The sequence below is a fragment of the Scyliorhinus torazame genome, chromosome 4 (assembly GCF_047496885.1).
Source record: "Scyliorhinus torazame isolate Kashiwa2021f chromosome 4, sScyTor2.1, whole genome shotgun sequence".
NCBI classification, from domain to species: Eukaryota; Metazoa; Chordata; class Chondrichthyes; order Carcharhiniformes; family Scyliorhinidae; genus Scyliorhinus; species Scyliorhinus torazame.
Genome location: NC_092710.1, coordinates 98164126 through 98183599, shown reverse-complemented (window position 1 = coordinate 98183599; position 19474 = coordinate 98164126). Strand labels below are relative to the sequence as shown.

At 46.5% G+C, this 19474-nt stretch overlaps 1 protein-coding gene across 11 annotated transcripts in view; it reads right to left on the bottom strand.

Moving 5' to 3' along the window:
* Positions 1-19474, bottom strand: part of adgrb3 (adhesion G protein-coupled receptor B3) — a 1156404-nt gene that overhangs the window by 68974 nt on the left and 1067956 nt on the right. For 9 of the 11 annotated variants that reach the window (XM_072498355.1, XM_072498354.1, XM_072498359.1 and 6 more), the window contains one exon: positions 7483-7572. The exons of the other annotated variants lie outside the window; for them this stretch is intronic. In XM_072498355.1, coding sequence (XP_072354456.1) covers positions 7483-7572 — 90 coding nt within the window. The remainder of the gene's footprint in view (positions 1-7482; positions 7573-19474) is intronic. 11 annotated transcript variants of the gene reach the window in all.

The window sequence follows — 19474 nt, the reverse complement described above, 5'->3', positions numbered from 1 at the left end:
CTGCACAACATATTTAAGACCATCGGGCTGAAGAGGTTTCTTGAAGGAGTCCACTTGTATTGCAGCTCACCTTTTCATTCCTCACCACTATTTCAGGGTTCCTCCTATTTTTCTCTCACTCTGTCCCCTTATGCACCACAATACATTTCACTACTTAACGCCTATAACCCTATCTTCTCACAAGTTCAATGTACAGACATTGACTTTCTCCAGATGGTGCATCCTCAGTACACACAATCTTTATTCTTCCTGCGCAGAAATGGATGACCAACTCTCTATGACCCTTAACACACCAATGATAAGCTCTGAAGAACAATCATGTTGGATTCAAAACGTTAACTCTGTTTCTCTCTCCACAGATCCTGTCAAATCTGCTGAGCTTTCCCATCAGGTTCCGTTTTAATTTCAACAATGAAAATGCTGTTCCCTTTAATTCTTCAACCCATTTTTAATCATGTCAGACCAACTGTTGATGGCTGAACCCAAAATCTTGCTTCAAATCCAAGTGCTTTGGATTTATCCCTCTGACCTTCAATCATAACCCGCTCACCGTTGCTGCTCAAGTTGCCTTCAAAGGGATTTATCCCCCTTGCCAAAACCTTCTTTTCCCATCAACGGCTCCTCACTTTCCAGCCGAAATCCACTCGCACATGACTACCGCTCTGACATCTGTCAGCCTCTTCTAATAGCTTTCTTGCAATACCAATCAAGAAGATACAGGTAATAGAACATAGAACATAGAAAATACAGCACAGAACAGGCCCTTCGGCCCACGATGTTGTGCCGAACCTTTGTCCTAGATTAATCATAGATTATCATTGAATTTACAGTGCAGAAGGAGGCCATTCGGCCCTTTGAGTCTGCACCGGCTCTTGGAAAGAGCACCCCACCCAAACTCAACACCTCCACCCAACACCAAGGGCAATTTGGACATTAAGGGCAATTTATCATTGGCCAATTCACCTAACCCGCACATCTTTGGATTGTGGGAGGAAACCGGAGCACCTGGAGGAAACCCACGCAGACACGGGGAGGACGTGCAGACTCCGCACAGACAGTGACCCAAGCCGGAATCAAACCTGGGACCCTGGAGCTGTGAAGCAATTGTGCTATCCACAATGCTACCGTGCTGCCCTTGAGAACAAATAAATCTACACTATATCATTTTACCGTAATCCATGTACCTATCCAATAGCTGCTTGAAGGTCCCTAATGCTTCCGACTCAACTACTTCCACAGGCAGTGCATTCCATGCCCCCACTACTCTCTGGGTAAAGAACCTACCTCTGATATCCCTCCTATATCTTCCACCTTTCACCTTAAATTTATGTCCCCATGTAATGGTTTGTTCCACCCGGGGAAAAAGTCTCGGACTGTCTACTCTATCTATTCCCCTGATCATCTTATAAACCTCTATCAAGTCGCCCCTCATCCTTCTCCGTTCTAATGAGAAAAGGCCTAGCACTCTCAACCTTTCCTCGTAAGACCTACTCTCCATTCCAGGCAACATCCTGGTAAATCTTCTTTGCACCTTTTCCAAAGCTTCCACATCCTTCCTAAAATGAGGCGACCAGAACTGTACACAGTACTCCAAATGTGGCCTTACCAAAGTTTTGTACAGCTGCATCATCACCTCACGGCTCTTAAATTCAATCCCTCTGTTAATGAACGCACCATAGGCCTTCTTCACAGCTCTATCCACTTGAGTGGCAACTTTCAAAGATGTATGAACATAGACCCCAAGATCTCTCTGCTCCTCCACATTGCCAAGAACTCTACCGTTAACCCTGTATTCCGCATTCATATTTGTCCTTCCAAAATGGACAACCTCACACTTTTCAGGGTTAAACTCCATCTGCCACTTCTCAGCCCAGCTCTGCATCCTATCTATGTCTCTTTGCAGCCGACAACAGCCCTCCTTACTATCCACAGCTCCACCAATCTTCGTATCGTCTGCAAATTTACTGACCCACCCTTCAACTCCCTCATCCAAGTCATTAATGAAAATCACAAACAGCAGAGGACCCAGAACTGATCCCTGCGGTACGCCACTGGTAACTGGGATCCAGGCTGAATATTTGCCATCCACCACCACTCTCTGACTTCTATCGGTTAGCCAGTTCGTTATCCAACTGGCCAAATTTCCCACTATCCCATGCCTCCTTACTTTCTGCATAAGCCTACCATGGGGAACTTTATCAAATGCCTTACTAAAATCCACGTACACTACATCCACTGCTTTACCTTCATCCACATGCTTGGTCACCTCCTCAAAGAATTCAATAAGATTTGTAAGGCAAGACCTACCCCTCACAAATCCGTGCTGACTATCCCTAATCAAGCAGTATCTTTCCAGATGCTCAGAAATCCTATCCTTCAGTACCCTTTCCATTACTTTGCCTACCACCGAAGTAAGACTAACTGGCCTGTAATTCCCAGGGTTATCCCTAGTCCCTTTTTTGAACAGGGGCACGACATTCGCCACTCTCCAATCCCCTGGTACCACCCCTGTTGACAGGGAGGACGAAAAGATCATTGCCAACGGCTCTGCAATTTCATCTCTTGCTTCCCATAGAATCCTTGGATATATCCCGTCAGGCCCGGGGGACTTGTCTATCCTCAAGTTTTTCAAAATGCCCAACACATCTTCCTTCCTAACAAGTATTTCCTCGAGCTTACCAATCTGTTTCACACTGTCCTCTCCAACAATATCGCCCCTCTCATTTGTAAATACAGAAGAAAAGTACTCGTTCAAGACCTCTCCTATCTCTTCAGACTCAATACACAATCTCCCGCTACTGTCCTTGATCGGACCTACCCTCGCTCTAGTCATTCTCATATTTCTCACATATGTGTAAAAGGCCTTGGGGTTTTCCTTGATCCTACCCGCCAAAGATTGTTCATGCCCTCTCTTAGCTCTCCTAATCCCTTTCTTCAGTTCCCTCCTGGCTATCTTGTATCCCTCCAATGCCCTGTCTGAACCTTGTTTCCTCAGCCTTACATAAGTCACCTTTTTCCTCTTAACAAGACATTCAACCTCTCTTGTCAACCATGGTTCCCTCACTCGACCATCTCTTCCCTGCCTGACAGGGACATACATATCAAGGACACGTAGCACCTGTTCCTTGAACAAGTTCCACATTTCACTTGTGTCCTTCCCTGCCAGCCTATGTTCCCAACTTATGCACTTCAATTCTTGTCTGACAACATCGTATTTACCCTTCCCCCAATTGTAAACCTTGCCCTGTTGCACGTACCTATCCCTCTCCATTACTAAAGTGAAAGTCACAGAATTGTGGTCACTATCTCCAAAATGCTCCCCCACTAACAAATCTATCACTTGCCCTGGCTCATTACCCAGTACTAAATCCAATATTGCCCCTCCTCTGGTCGGACAATCTACATACTGCGTTAGAAAAGCTTCCTGGACACACTGCACAAACACCACCCCATCCAAACTATTTGATCTAAAGAGTTTCCACTCAATATTTGGGAAGTTAAAGTCGCCCATGACTACTACCCTATGACTTCTGCACCTTTCCAAAATCTGTTTCCCAATCTGTTCCTCCACATCTCTGCTACTATTGGGGGGCCTATAGAAAACTCCTAACAAGGTGACTGCTCCTTTCCTATTTCTGACTTCAACCCATACTACCTCAGTAGGCAGATCCTCCTCGAACTGCCTTTCTGCAGCTGTTATACTATCTCTAATTAATAATGCCACCCCCCCACCTCTTTTACCACCCTCCCTAATCTTATTGAAACATCTATAACCAGGGACCTCCAACAACCATTTCTGCCCCTCTTCTATCCAAGTTTCCGTGATGGCCACCACATCGTAGTCTCAAGTACCGATCCATGCCTTAAGTTCACCCACCTTATTCCTGATGCTTCTTGCGTTGAAGTATACACACTTCAACCCCTCTCCGTGCCTGCAAGTACTCTCCTTTGTCAGTGTTCCCTTCCCCACTGCCTCATTACACGCTTTGGCGTCCTGAATATCGGCTAACTTAGTTGCTGGACTACAAATCTGGTTCCCATTCCCCTGCCAAATTAGTTTAAACCCTCCCGAAGAGTACTAGAAAACCTCCCTCCCAGGATATTGGTGCCCCTCTGGTTCAGATGCAACCCGTCCTGCTTGTACAGGTCCCACCTTCCCCAGAATGCGCTCCAATTATCCAAATACCTGAAGCCCTCCCTCCTACACCATTCCTGCAGCCACGTGTTCAGCTGCACTCTCTCCCTATTCCTAGCCTCGCTATCACGTGGCACCGGCAACAAACCAGAGATGACAACTCTGTCTGTCCTGGCTTTTAACTTCCAGCCTAACTCCCTAAACTTGTTTATTACCTCCACACCCCTTTTCCTACCTATGTCGTTGGTACCAATGTGCACCACGACTTCTGGCTGCTCACCCTCCCCCTTAAGGATCCTGAAGACACGATCCGAGACATCCCTGGCCCTGGCACCCGGGAGGCAACATACCTTCCGGGAATCTCGCTCGCGACCACAGAATCTCCTAACTATTCCCCTAACCATTGAATCTCCTACAACTATTGCTTTTCTATTCTCCCCCTTCCCTTCTGAGCCCCAGAGCCAGACTCAGTGCCAGAGACCTGGCCGCTAGGGCCTTCCCCCGGTAGGTCATCCCCCCCAACAGCATCCAAAACGGTATACTTGTTTTGAAGGGGAACAGCCACGAGGGATCCCTGCACTTTCTGCCTGTTTGTTTTTTTCCCCCCGACTGTAACCCAGCTATTCTTGTCCTGTACCTTGGGTGTGGTTACCTCCTTGTAACTCTTCTCAATCACCCCCTCTGCCTCCCGGATGATCCGAAGTTCATCCAGCTTCAGCTCCAGTTCCCTAACACGGTCTTTGAGGAGCTGAAGTTGGGTGCACTTCCCGCAGGTACAGTCAGTGGGGACACCGGTGGTATCCCTCACCACCCACATCCTACAGGAGGAGCATGTAACTGGCCTAGCCTCCATCCCCTCTTACCTGACAGAATATAGCTGCCCTGTGGACTAACTAGATCTCTGCCCTCCGACCCTGCTCCCAGTCAGCTACACTTTCTGTAAACTCCTGGCTCTCTTCGCACTCTTTGCGGAAATGTCGGAAACAAAATGAAAGGAGCGCCTTACTCCCTCCTCACCTAACTCCCTCGGTCACCAAACTCTCACTATCGCACTCAAATGCACCAAATTCAGCACTCCCTCAGTCACCAAACTCTCACTATAGCACTCAAAAGCACCAAATTCAGCACTCAAATGCCTTTCTCAACTCTCCCTCCGTGTCCTACCTTTAGTTGCCGATCTTTATTTTATTGACATTATCATCCCTCTGAGCTTCTCTCCCTTCTGAGGTGCAATTATTTTTCTTCATCCTTTTATGGGACTGGCAAGGTCAGCATTTGTTGCCCAACCCTAATTGTCCAAGAACTGACTGCCATTTCAGAGGGCCCCTCAGTTATCGTTGTGGATCTGTAGACAGACCAGGCAAGTACAAACCAGACGGATTTTTACAACAATCGCCGATAGTTTTGCGGTTGCCATTATTGAGACTAGCTTTTCAAATCCAGATTTTATTAATGGAATTTAAATCCCGCCGGATGCCAGGGCGGTATTTGAACTCCCTTTTCCAGAGCATTTGCTTGGTAATCTGGATTACTCATCAAGTCACGATACCACTAGCTCACCATCACCTTTTAAATGCTACAGGAATACAGCCTTCCACCAACTTACATCCTGATTGTTCAAATGTCAATTCAGTGCTCATTTAATTTCTCCTACAATCCCAGAAATGTGAAATTCCTTACTTCCTTCAATATGTCCTGAAATTCTTCACCTCCACCTCCCCCACCATCAATCTCTCCTGTCCTCTACAATCTTCATGCTTTTAAAACTCAAACTTGCAATTTCCAATCAATATTTTTTTGATTTACCTTTAAGCCTTTCCAGCAAGCTATGAAAATAGCCTTGCTATTCTCTGTTATGCCCTTCACCTCAGGCCACCATGATTGTCTATTGACGTGTGTGCAGAGGCTGAACAGTGAACAAGATACATACATTATCCGTCGATATTTCATGGTCATAAATGGGGATATTTCCTGACTGCAACAACGAAAATCCCTTGCAAAGCGAAAAAACTAATTGCTACGGCGCCCACCATATTTTTTTCACCAATGCGTCTTTTGAAAACTGTCGGACTCTATAAAGCCTCTCCTTTCAGATCCTTGGTCATCATTGTGCAATGTTGTTATTTTCCCGGATTATTTGTGAGGCTGTGCAGCTCCCACAGTATAGGTCACACAGACAAGCAGCACGACATTCAAACACAAGTAATAAAGCACATTTCCTTTTATGAATAACATTAGAAGCAGAAGCCTTGCACATCATCCTAGAGCTTATCTTACGCTGCCTTTGACACAAAGAGGTGAATCTAAAGTCACTTTGAGCCACCGTTTTCCTAAATCTAGATTTGTTCTCAGAATATGTCATTCTGATTTGCCAAATGGTTTTCATTTTGCTTGCAGCATCACGATGATAACAATGGCTGCACGCAGTTACAATCTCCCATAAGTATAGTATTTCCTAGCAGGAAGGCCCTCATGGTGATCAGCTGAGGCTGGCTCCTACATGTTCAAACTATCTAACCAGGAATGCCGCAAAGCTTCGGAATGATATGCACCTTCAAGGGAATTAAGCAGCTGCGTTTAACATCAGATTTCCTGTCATGTCAAATTTAGGCAGTATCATCTGGATATTGTTCCATTTTTCTGCTGGTGATGTTGGCTGTGTCATTTTCAAACCTGTATTTTAAGTTTTGTTTCTTGATTATTTTCACGTATGCAGAATCATTCGGGCTACCCCAAAGCAGCACGTGTTATTTTACTAAGTCCCCGGCAATGCCAGAAATTGTAGAAGCAGCTCTACAGGTTTTCCGACATGTAGCACTTACCAGTGAGGATGTCCTTGTATAAATAATAAGCATATTCATATCAAATTGCTCTCTCTCTCTCTCTACATTATTGCCCCCATTGGGTTAAAGGAAGCAGGGTTCATAGAATTGTGTGTAGAATTAGAGATTAACTCCGCATGAACAAAATATCTTTATGGGAGCTATCCAATTAATCGCCCCGTCCACCATTTACCCGTCACCCGGCCAAACCCTCGCTTTCAAACATTTACCCAACTTCTTTTTGGAAGTTACAATTGAACCTGCTTCGGCCAGCCTTTCGGACAGTGCAATTTCACGATGGTAGACCATCATGTGCACGGTATAAAGATTAAGATAGTCATCACATGTCTGGTCTTTATGCCTTAAATCTGTTTGGTCCAATTTAAACTGGTGTTTGTGAATTAAGTGCCCATACTATGACCTTGACCTCAACAGTTTTTGTTGCTTTAGAATTCCAGCATGACATGATACAAGCTCCAAAACAAAAGCAGTAAAATTCACAAACCATACAGAGCTCAAAATCACCTGTGTTTGGATATATAGGCGTCATTTTAGTATGGCCAGTTCTATATAAGCTCTTGTTCTGGGATGATCGATGGTGCTGTTCAAGATGATCTTTGATGCGGAACATCCAAAATAAAAGAGATAACATTGTCATCAATACCAAACGTTGGCATCCAACCCACCCTCCTACCCTCCAATAAGAAAACCAATCATTCAACAGGAATACAAGTAATGGCAAAGAAAAGGAAAAGGGGGAAGAGAGATGAGACAAATATGTAGAAGTCTTTATAAAGTCCTTTTAAGTTGAAGTTAAGCATTTGGTCAAGGAATATGCCACGCTGTTCTTCCTGCTCCTCGTTACATAGGAACATAGTGTGATGAATGTAAGATGTTCCCATATTTTATATTTTTTGCAGTAATGCTATTAAAACCTGGGTTAATATGTATTCTGACAGTATGATGCTACAGTTGTGATTAAGGCGTTGCAAAAGTGAGGTAATCATTTATTTCCAGGTGAAGTGTTCTGCTAATAGGTCTTGAGATCCATTTACTTGTTTACAGATAGTTAGCTAATGGAATATTGTTTAGGTTTGAAGAATCCATGTGGTGTAGATAATTTATGAGGGGTATTGTATTTAGTTCTGGCCAAATAAGTAAATGGACATCTTGTAAGAAGAGACAAAAGAATGCCTTATGCCTTGGGTAGAGATGATGTCGTTAATTGGAGGAGCCAGATCTGTCTGAAAAATCAATTTGTCCTAGAACCCTCATCTGAACAGTATTGTTTCAGTTTGGTCATAATTCTGCACACATTCTGGTTGTTAACTTTATTCATGAGTGCTATTTAATATATATTGGTTTTCTGTCACTGATGTGACTTGCGAGACTCAAGTGAGGCAGGCATATATTTATAGACGGTTAAACAGATTAAAATCACACACTGGATATAAAATTGTATGTGTGGGGCTTTCAGCTTTACAAAGCAAATGGCTGGAAAAGCCCAGAAGTGGAACATCTTTTTCTAAAAATGTAACCTCAAAGACAATTTGATTAAAATTCTGTTCAGTTAAGCCAATTTTGTAAGATATAATTTCTCTTTAATTATTTTGGCCTTTCCTCGAGGATAACACCTTTTGGCATTCACCACTCTCGTCGGTCTGGGTGGCGATGCCTAAAGTTCAGCGGCAGAACTGGAACTACATTGGCAGTCTCATTCGGTAGGATAGCACTGTTGTGGGAAGTGGAATAAGTCCACACTGGCGAGGGTGCACTGCTGAGGGTGGAGATGTGGCACACTGTGGGCTCAGAGCAGAGGGAGCTTTACTCTGTACTGAAGTGACAGTGTCACATCAAGAGTGATTGATGTTCATTGATAAAAGTGGAATACAGTGGTCTACAGTCTGAGCATTGACACCCTTAACCTTTGATGATTCAGCCCACATGCTCATGAAAAACACAGTAGTTCATGCGTGTAAACTAAATGGTTTGCATATTACAAGAAGTATCGAAAAATAAAACATGAACATTCTCATAATGGCTGAACAGGACTAAAGTAGCAGCAAGATGGAGAGACGCTTGCTCATTCAACAGCTAAAATAATTGCCTGAAAACGTAAGTGGTCTGACTGATGAAAGAGCTAAAGATGAATAAGCATTGTGCTGGATAGCCCTCCACATTAGTATTCTCCATCATCCACAAAGCAGGCAACTCTCGTTATGGAAATAGCATACTTAAGTATCTCATGACCTTTTCTATGCTTTCAGCTCAGTGCTGATGTGATTAAATGCTTGCAACAGGCCACATTATGGTGCTTTGGATTCTTGCCATGGCACTTAAACATTACTTTGCAGTATCCCTCCGAGGTTGCCCTTCATTTGTACACCTACACTGGCCCGAATACAGGAATTACTATCATGAATTTTGATTTAATTTGGCTAATGCAGCCCTCTCCTCATATATTGTCATTAAAAGACAATTGTCAACAATTATTGCCTCCCTTCTCTTCTGTACAATTTTATACCAAGTAAATTCAACTTGTGGCGCCATTTATCACTTCAGATAGCGATAATGGACTCTGATGACCTTACATGCCTGACTTCCTTTTGTCAATATTTTCTTCCATACTTTCTGAAAATGCTAGTTAATTTTATGGTATATGTCTCATAGACATCTGGGCTGAGGAATCCGGCTGATTGGCACATGTTCTTTGGGCGTTACAGTTGCCTTCAGAGGTGCAAAATGGTATCCATGGAGCGCGGGGCACACTATCGGGGGCAAGGCGTGCTGGGTGTCATATTGGTGAGAACGTTAGCAATGCAGGAAGTAAATGTCAATTGGAAAGATGCCGAGCGGACAGATTGCGTCAATCAGCATGCAATGTCGATCTAACAGCACTGCTGTGTCATGTTGGAACTCAATGTTCCAGATAATGGCCTGTGTTTACTTCGTATGGTCGGATGTGTTTTCACGGTAGCATGGTGGTTAGCACAATTGCTTCACAGCTCCAGGGTCCCAGGTTCGATTCCGGCTTGGGTCACTGTCTGTGCGGAGTCTCCACATCCTCCCTGTGTGTGCGTGGGTTTCCTCCGGGTGCTCCGGATTCCTCCCACAGTCCAAAGATGTGCAGGTTAGGTGGATTGGCCATGATAAATTGCCCTTAGTGTCCAAAATTGCCCTTCGGGTTGGGTGGGGTTACTGGGTTATGGGGATAGGGTGGAGATGTTGACCTTGGGTACTCTTTCCAAGAGCCGGTGCAGACCCGATGGGCTGAATGGCCTCCTTCTGCACTGTAAATTCTATGTAAATCTATGTAAAATCAAGAAGGCGACCCATCAGTCAGTGCAATTTAAAGGAATCGACAACTGCTTACAGGCTATTTGCTGATTGAATTCATCTGGCTGTTGCTATGATCCTGCAAGAGGTTTTTTCCCCGACTTCAATAGTCTTTTGGCCTTCCCTCGAGGGTAACACCTTTCGGCATTCGCCACTCTCGTCGGTCTGGATGGCGATGCCTAAAGTTCAGCGGCAGAACTGGAACTATATTGGCAGTCTCATTCGGTAGGACAGCACTGTTGTGGGAAGGGGAAACAAGTCCACACTGGCGAGGGTGCACTGCTGAGGGTGGAGATGTGGCACACTGTGGGCTCAGAGCAGAGGGAGCTTTACTCTGTACTGAAGTGACAGTGTCACATCAAGAGATATTGATGTTCATTGATAAAAGTGGATTACAGCGGTCTACAGTCTGATCATTGACACCCTTTGATGATTCAGCCCACGTGCTCATGAAGAACACAGTAGTTCATGAGTGTAAACTAAATTACCATGGTCTACAGGAACTATTGTGGCAGGTGCTGAAGGACATTTTACTCTCTTCAAAGCTTCCATCCGCATTAATTGCTCTGAAGAAAAGATTTGCAGCCAAGGCCTTCACCCTGGATTACAGCTCAACTTGGCAGAGACAGGCCATGCAGAGCAGGACAAGCCACTGGAAGAACAAACAAAGAACAAAGAAAAGTACAGCACAGGAACAGGCCCTTTGGCCCTCCAAGCCCGTGCCGACCATGCTGCTCGACTAAACTACAATCTTCTGCACTTCCTGGGTCCGTATCCCTCTATTCCCATCCTATTCATGTATTTGTCAAGATGCCCCTTAAATGTCACTATCGTCCCTGCTTCCACCACCTCCTCCGGCAGCGAGTTCCAGGCACCCACTACCCTCTGTGTAAAAAAACTTGCCTCGTACATCTACTCGAAACCTTGCCCCTCACACCTTAAACCTATGCCCCCTAGTAATTGACCCCTCTACCCTGGGGAAAAGCCTCTGACTATCCACTCTGTCTATGCCCCTCATAATTTTGTAGACCTCTATCATGTCGCCCCTCAACCTCCGTCGTTTCAGTGAGAACAAACCGAGTTTATTCAACCGCTCCTCATAGCTAATGCCCTCCATACCGGCCAACATTCTGGTAAATCTCTTCTGCACCCCTCTAAAGCCTCCACATCCTTCTGGTAGTGTGGTGACCAGAATTGAACACTATACTCCAAGTGTGGCCTAACTACGGTTCTATACAGCTGCAACATGACTTGCCAATTCTTATACTCAATGCCCCAGCCAATGAAGGCAAGGATGCCGTATGCCATCTTGACTACCTTCGCCACCTGTGTTGCCCCTTTCAGTGACCTATGGACCTGTACACCTAGATCTCTCTGACTTTCAATACTCTTGAGGGTTCTACCATTCACTGTATATTCCCTACCTGCATTAGACCTTCCAAAATGCATTACCTCACATTTGTCCGGATTAAACTCCATCTGCCATCTCTCCGCCCAAGTCTCCAAACAATCTAAATCCTGCTGTATCCTCTGAGAGTCCTCATCGCTATCCGCAATTCCACCAACCTTTGTGTCGTCTGCAAACTTACTAATCAGACCAGTTACATTTTCCTCCAAATCATTTATATATACTACAAACATCAAAGGTCCCAGCACTGATCCCTGCGGAACACCACTAGTCACAGCCCTTCAATCAGAAAAGCATCCTTCCATTGCTACTCTCTGCCTTCTATGACCTAGCCAGTTCTTTATCCACCTTGCCAGCTCACCCCTGATCTGTGTGACTTCACCTTTTGTACTAGTCTACCATGAGGGACCTTGTCAAAGGCATTACTGAAGTCCATATATACAACATCCACTGCCCCACCTGCATCAATCATCTTTGTGACCTCTTCGAAAAACACTATCAAGTTCGTGAGACACGACCTCCGCTTCACAAAACCATGCTGCCTCTCACTAATACGTCCATTTGCTTCCAAATGGGAGTACATCCTGTCTCGAAGAATTCTCTCCAGTAATTCCCCTACCACTGAAGTAAGGCTCACCGGCCTGTAGTTCCCTGGATTATCCTTGCTACCCTTATTAAACAGACGAACAACATTGGCTATTCTCCAGTCCTCCGGGACATCACCTGAAGACAGTGAGGATCCAAAGATTTATGTCAAGGCCTCAGCAATTTCCTCTCTAGCCTCCTTCAGTATTCTGGGGTAGATCCCATCAGGCCCTGGGGACTTATCTACCTTAATATTTTTCATGACGCCCAACACCTCGTCTTTTTGGATCTCAATGTGACCCAGGCTATCTACACACCCTTCTCCAGACTCAACATCTACCAATTCCTGCTCTTTGGTGAATACTGATGCAAAGTATTCATTTAGTACCTCGCCCATTTCCTCTGGCTCCACACATAGATTCCCTTGCGTATCCTTCAGTGAAGGGGAAGGGTGAGGCGGAAGGCGGGGGGGGGAGGGGGGCTATTCAGCAGGGGGCCATAGCAGCCCAGGTATAGGAAGCAATTCTCCCATTTGAAGCTCAGCGAGGGATGCTGTGCTTTAGTAAGAATGTCCTCACTGAAGTCTGCTACATGCTGCAGGCCCAACTGCAACCTCAGAGTTTGGCAAGGACAAAATTGTCAGTGGTTGTGAGGGTGACTATCGCCTCAAAATATGGTTTCTTCCAGCCGGATTTGGAGATATTTATAATATCTTGCAGTAGGCACACCCACTTTTAAATAAGGCAGGTTATTGAGTGTCTATTCAATGAGAGCTCACATTGTTTCATTCTTTCTTACCAAAGGTGGTTAAACATGCTGTGAATCTCAATGATGCAGGCTAATATTAACAGGGCACAATGCTTCGGAGCTGCTGGCCTGTACCATATACCTGAACAAAAAGGAAGTTCGCTCTTTCACAGACCATAGTGTGTGACCATAGCCAGTGAGTTTTCCTGGACAATGCCCGGCTTCCAGGTCTGTGATTTCTAGCTATGCCAGCTGTCTTTCAGCTGCCACAACAAACTAAGAGGGTGGCCACTGAAGCCAACCATTGACAGTGTGGTTCAGGACTCCTCCAAGTGCAGATTACGCACATAATGGGAGCCCCCTGCTGCCACACCGATTGGGCAAAAACAAGGCATGTTCTGCCAGGGCTGCTCTGGGTGCACTTGGGAGAGCTGGCGTCAGGATTTGTGGCATGATCTGCTGCAGATGGCGCAACTTCACCATCAGGAGGGGATCAGCCCTGCCAGCAATACAGCAATCAGCTGAGTGTGAACAGAGGTAGAGGAAGGGACAAGAAGATGAAGACAGGAGGCAATCTAAACAGTCCCTTCCAGGCAGACAATGAAGGACACATTTGAATATGCCACCAGTAACCACAATACCAAACCAAATTTAGAAATTAAATCATGCCACATTGCCAATGTCAATGAATCATCCTGGTGCATTCACTTAGCGCCTATCTTCAGGGTGCCTGTGTGACAACCTCCAGTGGCTGCAGCATGAGTGGCAGAAGGCTGCTGCTGCCTTTCAGGGAGATAATCAGATGGCCATGTCGGACATCTTTGAGCAGCTGTAGGCCCAATTGGCCCGGCTGCTGACTGAACCATCTCAGCATTGCAGGGGTAGCATGCTGAGCTGGCAGGCTGACAGGCAACTGCAGGAATACCGGGGTGGGGGGGTGGGGGTGGGGGGTGGGGGGGGGGGGGGGGGTTTGGGGAACCTCAGCAAATCTGGTGACCTGCTGGAGGGACCCTGAAAGTCCCTTTGCACACTGAGCTCCATGACAAAAGCAGTCTCGGCTTCCACTGCAGCACTCAAGACCAAGACACTGGGTGGTTGCCACGTGCGCTGCAATGGAGGTTGAAACGTCAGCCGTCAGGCACCAGATCACAAAAAGAATGGGTCACCACTTCCCACACGGGGAAGAATGGGGTGCGGCTCTGCCCAAAGCCCTGTGGCTAATTGGCGCTGGACCCCTCCATGCTGCTTGACATTGGATGAAGGGTTTACAACTGATGTGACAACACACCGAGTATTTTGTTGTACATTCCCACCCGCACTCTTCCAGAGCTCACCACATTGCCATCCCTTTCTGACCCATGTGCAACGGAGCTATGTGTGACCTTGCCATCCAGCGTTGGCACGTGTGCTATCCCTGCCTTGACAGTCGCTCATTTATTCCCAGGCTCTCACCATCTGTCTCTGATGTGATAACATGTGCGGAGTTAGCAGCTGCAAGCATGAAATTGATTGACCGTGTTTCTGCAACATCATGGTCCTCCTGCTGCTCCTCCTGACCAGATTGTATCCCCTGGCACTCTAGAATCATAAAATCATACAGTCCCTACAGTGCCAAAGGAGACCATTCGGGCCATCAGGTCTGAACTGACCCTCTGCAAGATCACCATACCTAGGCCCAAGCCCCCCCACCCTATCCCTGTAACCCCACCTAACCGTTTGGATACTAAGGGCAATTTATCATGGCCAATCCACTTAACCTGCACATCTTTGGACTGAGAGAGGAAACCGGAGCACCCGGAGGAAACCCACGCAGACACGGGGAGAACATGCAGTCTCCGCACAGACAGTGACCCAAGCTGGGAATCGAATCTTGGACTCTGGCGCTGTAAGGCAGCAGTGCTAACCACTGCGCCACTGTGTCACCCAATCTGCAAGGAGAAAGGCACAAGGGTGAGGTTGTGGCGCAGGGCAGGGTTGAGGATGATAGGAGGTGCATGGTTAAACCATCCGCATTTTGGAAATATGAAGATGTGGAGCAATTCAGGGTCAGGATTCTCCGGCCGTTGGGATGCTCTTTTCCCATGGGTTTCCCATGGGGTGACTTCAACGGGAAATTCCACTGATGAGCAGCGGGAGTAGAGAATCCCGCCGCCAGCGAACGACACGCAGCCGAGAAACACGAGGCGGGGGGATTCGGAGAATCCAGCCCATGATGTGAGGAAGGGGGTAGGGTGTAAGGATAACGCTGTCTTTGATGATTTCAACCCTGTTGGTGGCCAGGTTCTCAGCAATACCACCTCAATACAGACCAGCACCATCTTCTCCATGGGGGTTCGGACACAAAGCTGTGTCTGTCCCTCTCTGGTTAGTTCTTGCTGTTTCAGTATCCTGCAAGAGAGAGGGGGGGGGTGGGGGAAGGAGTGTGTCAGTGAGTGTGGTGGAATGTGATTGGGGTTGTGCCCATCGCAGTTGAATAGCTGGCAGTGTGTGCATGCTCTGAGATATGGCTGAGGCTTTCAGGAATGAAAAGTGTGTGAGGGGGTGGTGAAGATCTGAATGCGAGGGTGAGTTGTGATTGATCGAGGCTGGTGTGGCTGTTAGTGGGAATATGGCGTTGGAGGATACATTCCCTGGGCTCGATCACTTGTGCAAGGTTACCGATTGGCTTGCAAAACTGCATCCAGATCCTGGAGCCATTATACTCTTCGCATTGACTGTGGTAGCTATCTGATATGTTTACCTTCACGGTTGTCACTTGAATAATTTTTCTGGCTAAATTACTGACCTTCTGTTAATTGCTGACCTTCAGGAGATTGGGGATTCCCCATGGAAATTCATTCCCATGTGCTTTCTACACATGGTTGGGGTGGACTGATCATCTCCTCAGTAAATGCAGAGGGAAGGATTGGAGGAGCAGTGAGAAGGTGAGTGAGGCTGAGGATCGGAATGATGGAGAGTGGTGTCAATCTTAAAATGGGCAATCCCTCATTTTTAAATGGCGACCAACCCCCTAGTTCTAGATTCTTCCACAAGAGGAAACATCGTCTCCTCATCCACCCCCTGTCAAGACCCCTCAGGATCTTATGGGCAGAATTCTTCCACCGTTTGTTGGCAGCGGGATTCTCTGTTCCTGCCGGTATCGCATCCCAGCCCATGTGTTTCCCGGCAGCGTAGAGTGGCTTCAGTGGGAAATCCCATTGACAACAGGCGGGAGTGGAGGATTACGCTGCTAGTGAACGGCGCAGCCCAATTCTCCGCCCTCACTATCAGCATTAGCGAAGCAGCCTAACAATGGAGAATCCTGACCTATATGTTTCAATCAAGTCACCTCTTGCTCTTCTAAACTCCAGCAGATACAAGCCTAGCCTGCCCAACCTTTCCTCAAAAGACAACCCACCCATTCCAGGTATTAGTCTAGTAAACTTTCTCTGAACTGCTTCCAACACATTTACATCCTTTCATGAATATGGTGACCAATCCTGTACACAGTTCTCTGGGTGTGGTCTCACTAGTGCTCTGTATAACTGAAGTATAACCTCCCTATTGTATTCAATTCGCAATAAATAACAACAATCTGTTAGTTTCCCACTTACTTGCTGTACTCTGCAAACTAGCCTTTTGTGATTCATGCATTGGGACACCCAGGTTCCTCTATACCTCGGAGCTCTGTAATCTCTCTCCATTTAGGTAATAGGCTTCTCGTTCATTCTTCCTGACAAAATGGACAATTTCACATGTTCCCACATCATACACTGATTGCCAGATCCTTTCTCACTCACTTAATCTGTTTATATTTATTCGTAGCCTCCTTGTGTTCTCTTCACAATGTATTTTCCTATCTACCTTTGTGTCATCAGCAAATTTGGCAACAATCCCTTTACCTAAATCATTTATATAAATTGTAAACACTTGAGACCCCAGCACTGACTCCTGTGGCACACCATTTGATACATCTTGCCAACCTGAAAAATACCCATCTGTGCCTATTCTCTGCTTCCTGTTCGACAGTCAATTTTCTATCCATATCTATAGAACATAGTGCAGAAGGAGGCCATTCGGCCCATCGAGTCTGCACCAACCCACTTAAGCCCTCACTTCTACCCTATTCCCGTAACCCAATAACCCCTCCTAACTCTTTTGGTCACTAAGGGCAATTTATCATGGCCAATCCACCTAACCTGCATGTCTTTGGACTGTGGGAGGAAACCGGAGCACCCGGAGGAAACCCACGCAGAAACGGGGAGAACGTGCAGACTCCGCACAGACAGTGACCCAGTGGGGAATCGAACCTGGGACCCTGGAGCTGTGAAGCCACAGTGCTATCCACTTGTGCCACCGTGCTGCCCGAGATGTTACCTCTTATATTATGAGCTTTTATTTTCCACTATAACCTTTGATGTGGCACTTTATCAAATACCTTCTGGAAATCTAAGTACAGTTCATCCACCGGCTCCCCTTTATTGAAAGAGAAAATGCTGGAAAATCTCAGCAGGTCTGGCAGCATCTGTAGGGCTCCCCTTTATCCTCAGCACCTGTGACTCCTTCAAAGAACTGCAATAAGTTGGTTAAACATGATTCCCCTTTCACAAAACCACGTTGCCGGATTGCCTTCAGCTTATCCAAGTGCCCTGCTGTAGCTTCTTTAGTAATAACTTCTAACATTTTCCCCATGACAGCTGTTAAGCTAACTAGTCTATAGTTTCCTGCTTTCTGTCTTCCTCCCTTTTGAATCAAGAAGTTACATTTGGTATTTGGAACCTTCAATGAATCTAGCCAGTTCCAGAAAATTAAAACCAATGCATCAACTATCTCACTGGATACTTCTTTTAAGACCCTAGGATGAGATCCATCAGGACCCGAGGACTTGTCAATTCGCAGTTCCAACAATTTCCTCAGTACTACTTCTCTAGTGATTATAAATTTCCTGAGTTCCTCCCACCCTCAGCAGAGCTGAGAAAGGCTTACGGGCCGAGTGGGAGAGGCGAAATCGAGAAGGCAGCAAAGAGGGGGGGGGGGGGGGGCACGAAACAGAGGCTGCAGGGTTAGCAAATGATTATGGACACTAACAATCACTTCTGAACATCATTGACCGCTCCTAAACATCGGCGACCGCTCGTTCCTGAACACTAACGATTGCTCCTGAACATCAAAGATCATGCCTGAACATAGGAGATCGCTCCAGAATCCGAACACTTGCTCCTGAACAGCAACGATTACTCTTGAACATCAGAGAACTCCTGAATGTCTGGGATCACTTCTGAATCCTAACAAATGTTCCTGAATATCAGCGATCGCTCCTGCACTCCAACAATTACTCCTGAACATCAACGGTCACTCCTGAACATCAGTCATCGCTTCTGAACATCTCTCCTGGATATCGGCGACCACTGCTAAACATTGGCGAGCGCTTGTGAACATCTGTGATCGCTCCTGAACATCGGTGAATGCTCCTAAATTTCAGCGATCGCCCCAGAACATCAGCGATTGCTCCTGAACACTAACAACGGCTCCTGGACATAGTCATCACTCCTGAACATCAGCGGTTTCTCGCTCCTGAACATCAGCAGCCGCTCATTCCTGAACCTCACCGAGCGCTCACTCCTGAACATTAGTGACCATTCACTACTGAACATCAGTGATCGCTCACTCCTGAACCTCAGCGAGCCCTCTCCCGAACATTAACGACCATTCACTCCTGAATATCAGTGATCGCTCACTCCTGAACATTAGCGACCACTAATTATTAAACATCAGTGACCACTCACTCCTCAGTATCAGTGATCGCTCACTCCTGAACATCAGCTACGGCTCACTCCTGAACAACAGCGGCCGCTCACTCGTGAACATCAGTGACCGCTCACTCCTCAATATCAGTGATAGCTCACTCCTGAACAACAGCGACCGCTCACTCCTGAACATCAGCGACCACTCACTCCACAACATCAGCGACCGCTCACTCCTGAACATCAACGACCACTCACTCCACAACTTCAGCGACCGCTCACTCCTGAACATCAGCACCGCTCACTCCTGAACAACAAGGACCGTTCACTCCTGAGTATCAGTGACCGCTCACTCCTGAACATCAGGGACCGCTCACTCCTGAACATCAGTGACCGCTCACTCCAGAATATCAGTGATCGATCACTCCTGAACATTAGTGACTGCAAACTCCACAACATTAGCGACCACACACTCCTGAACAACAAGGACCGCTCACTCCTAAACATCAGCACCGCTCACTCCTGAACAACAAGGACCGTTCACTCCTGAGTATCAGTGACCGCTCACTCCTGAACATCAGGGACCGCTCACTCCTGAACATCAGCGACCGCTCACTCCTGAACATCAGCGACCGCTCACTCCTGAACATCAGGGACCGCTTACACCTGAACATCAGCGACCCCTCACTCCTGAACATCAGTGACCGCTCACTCCTGA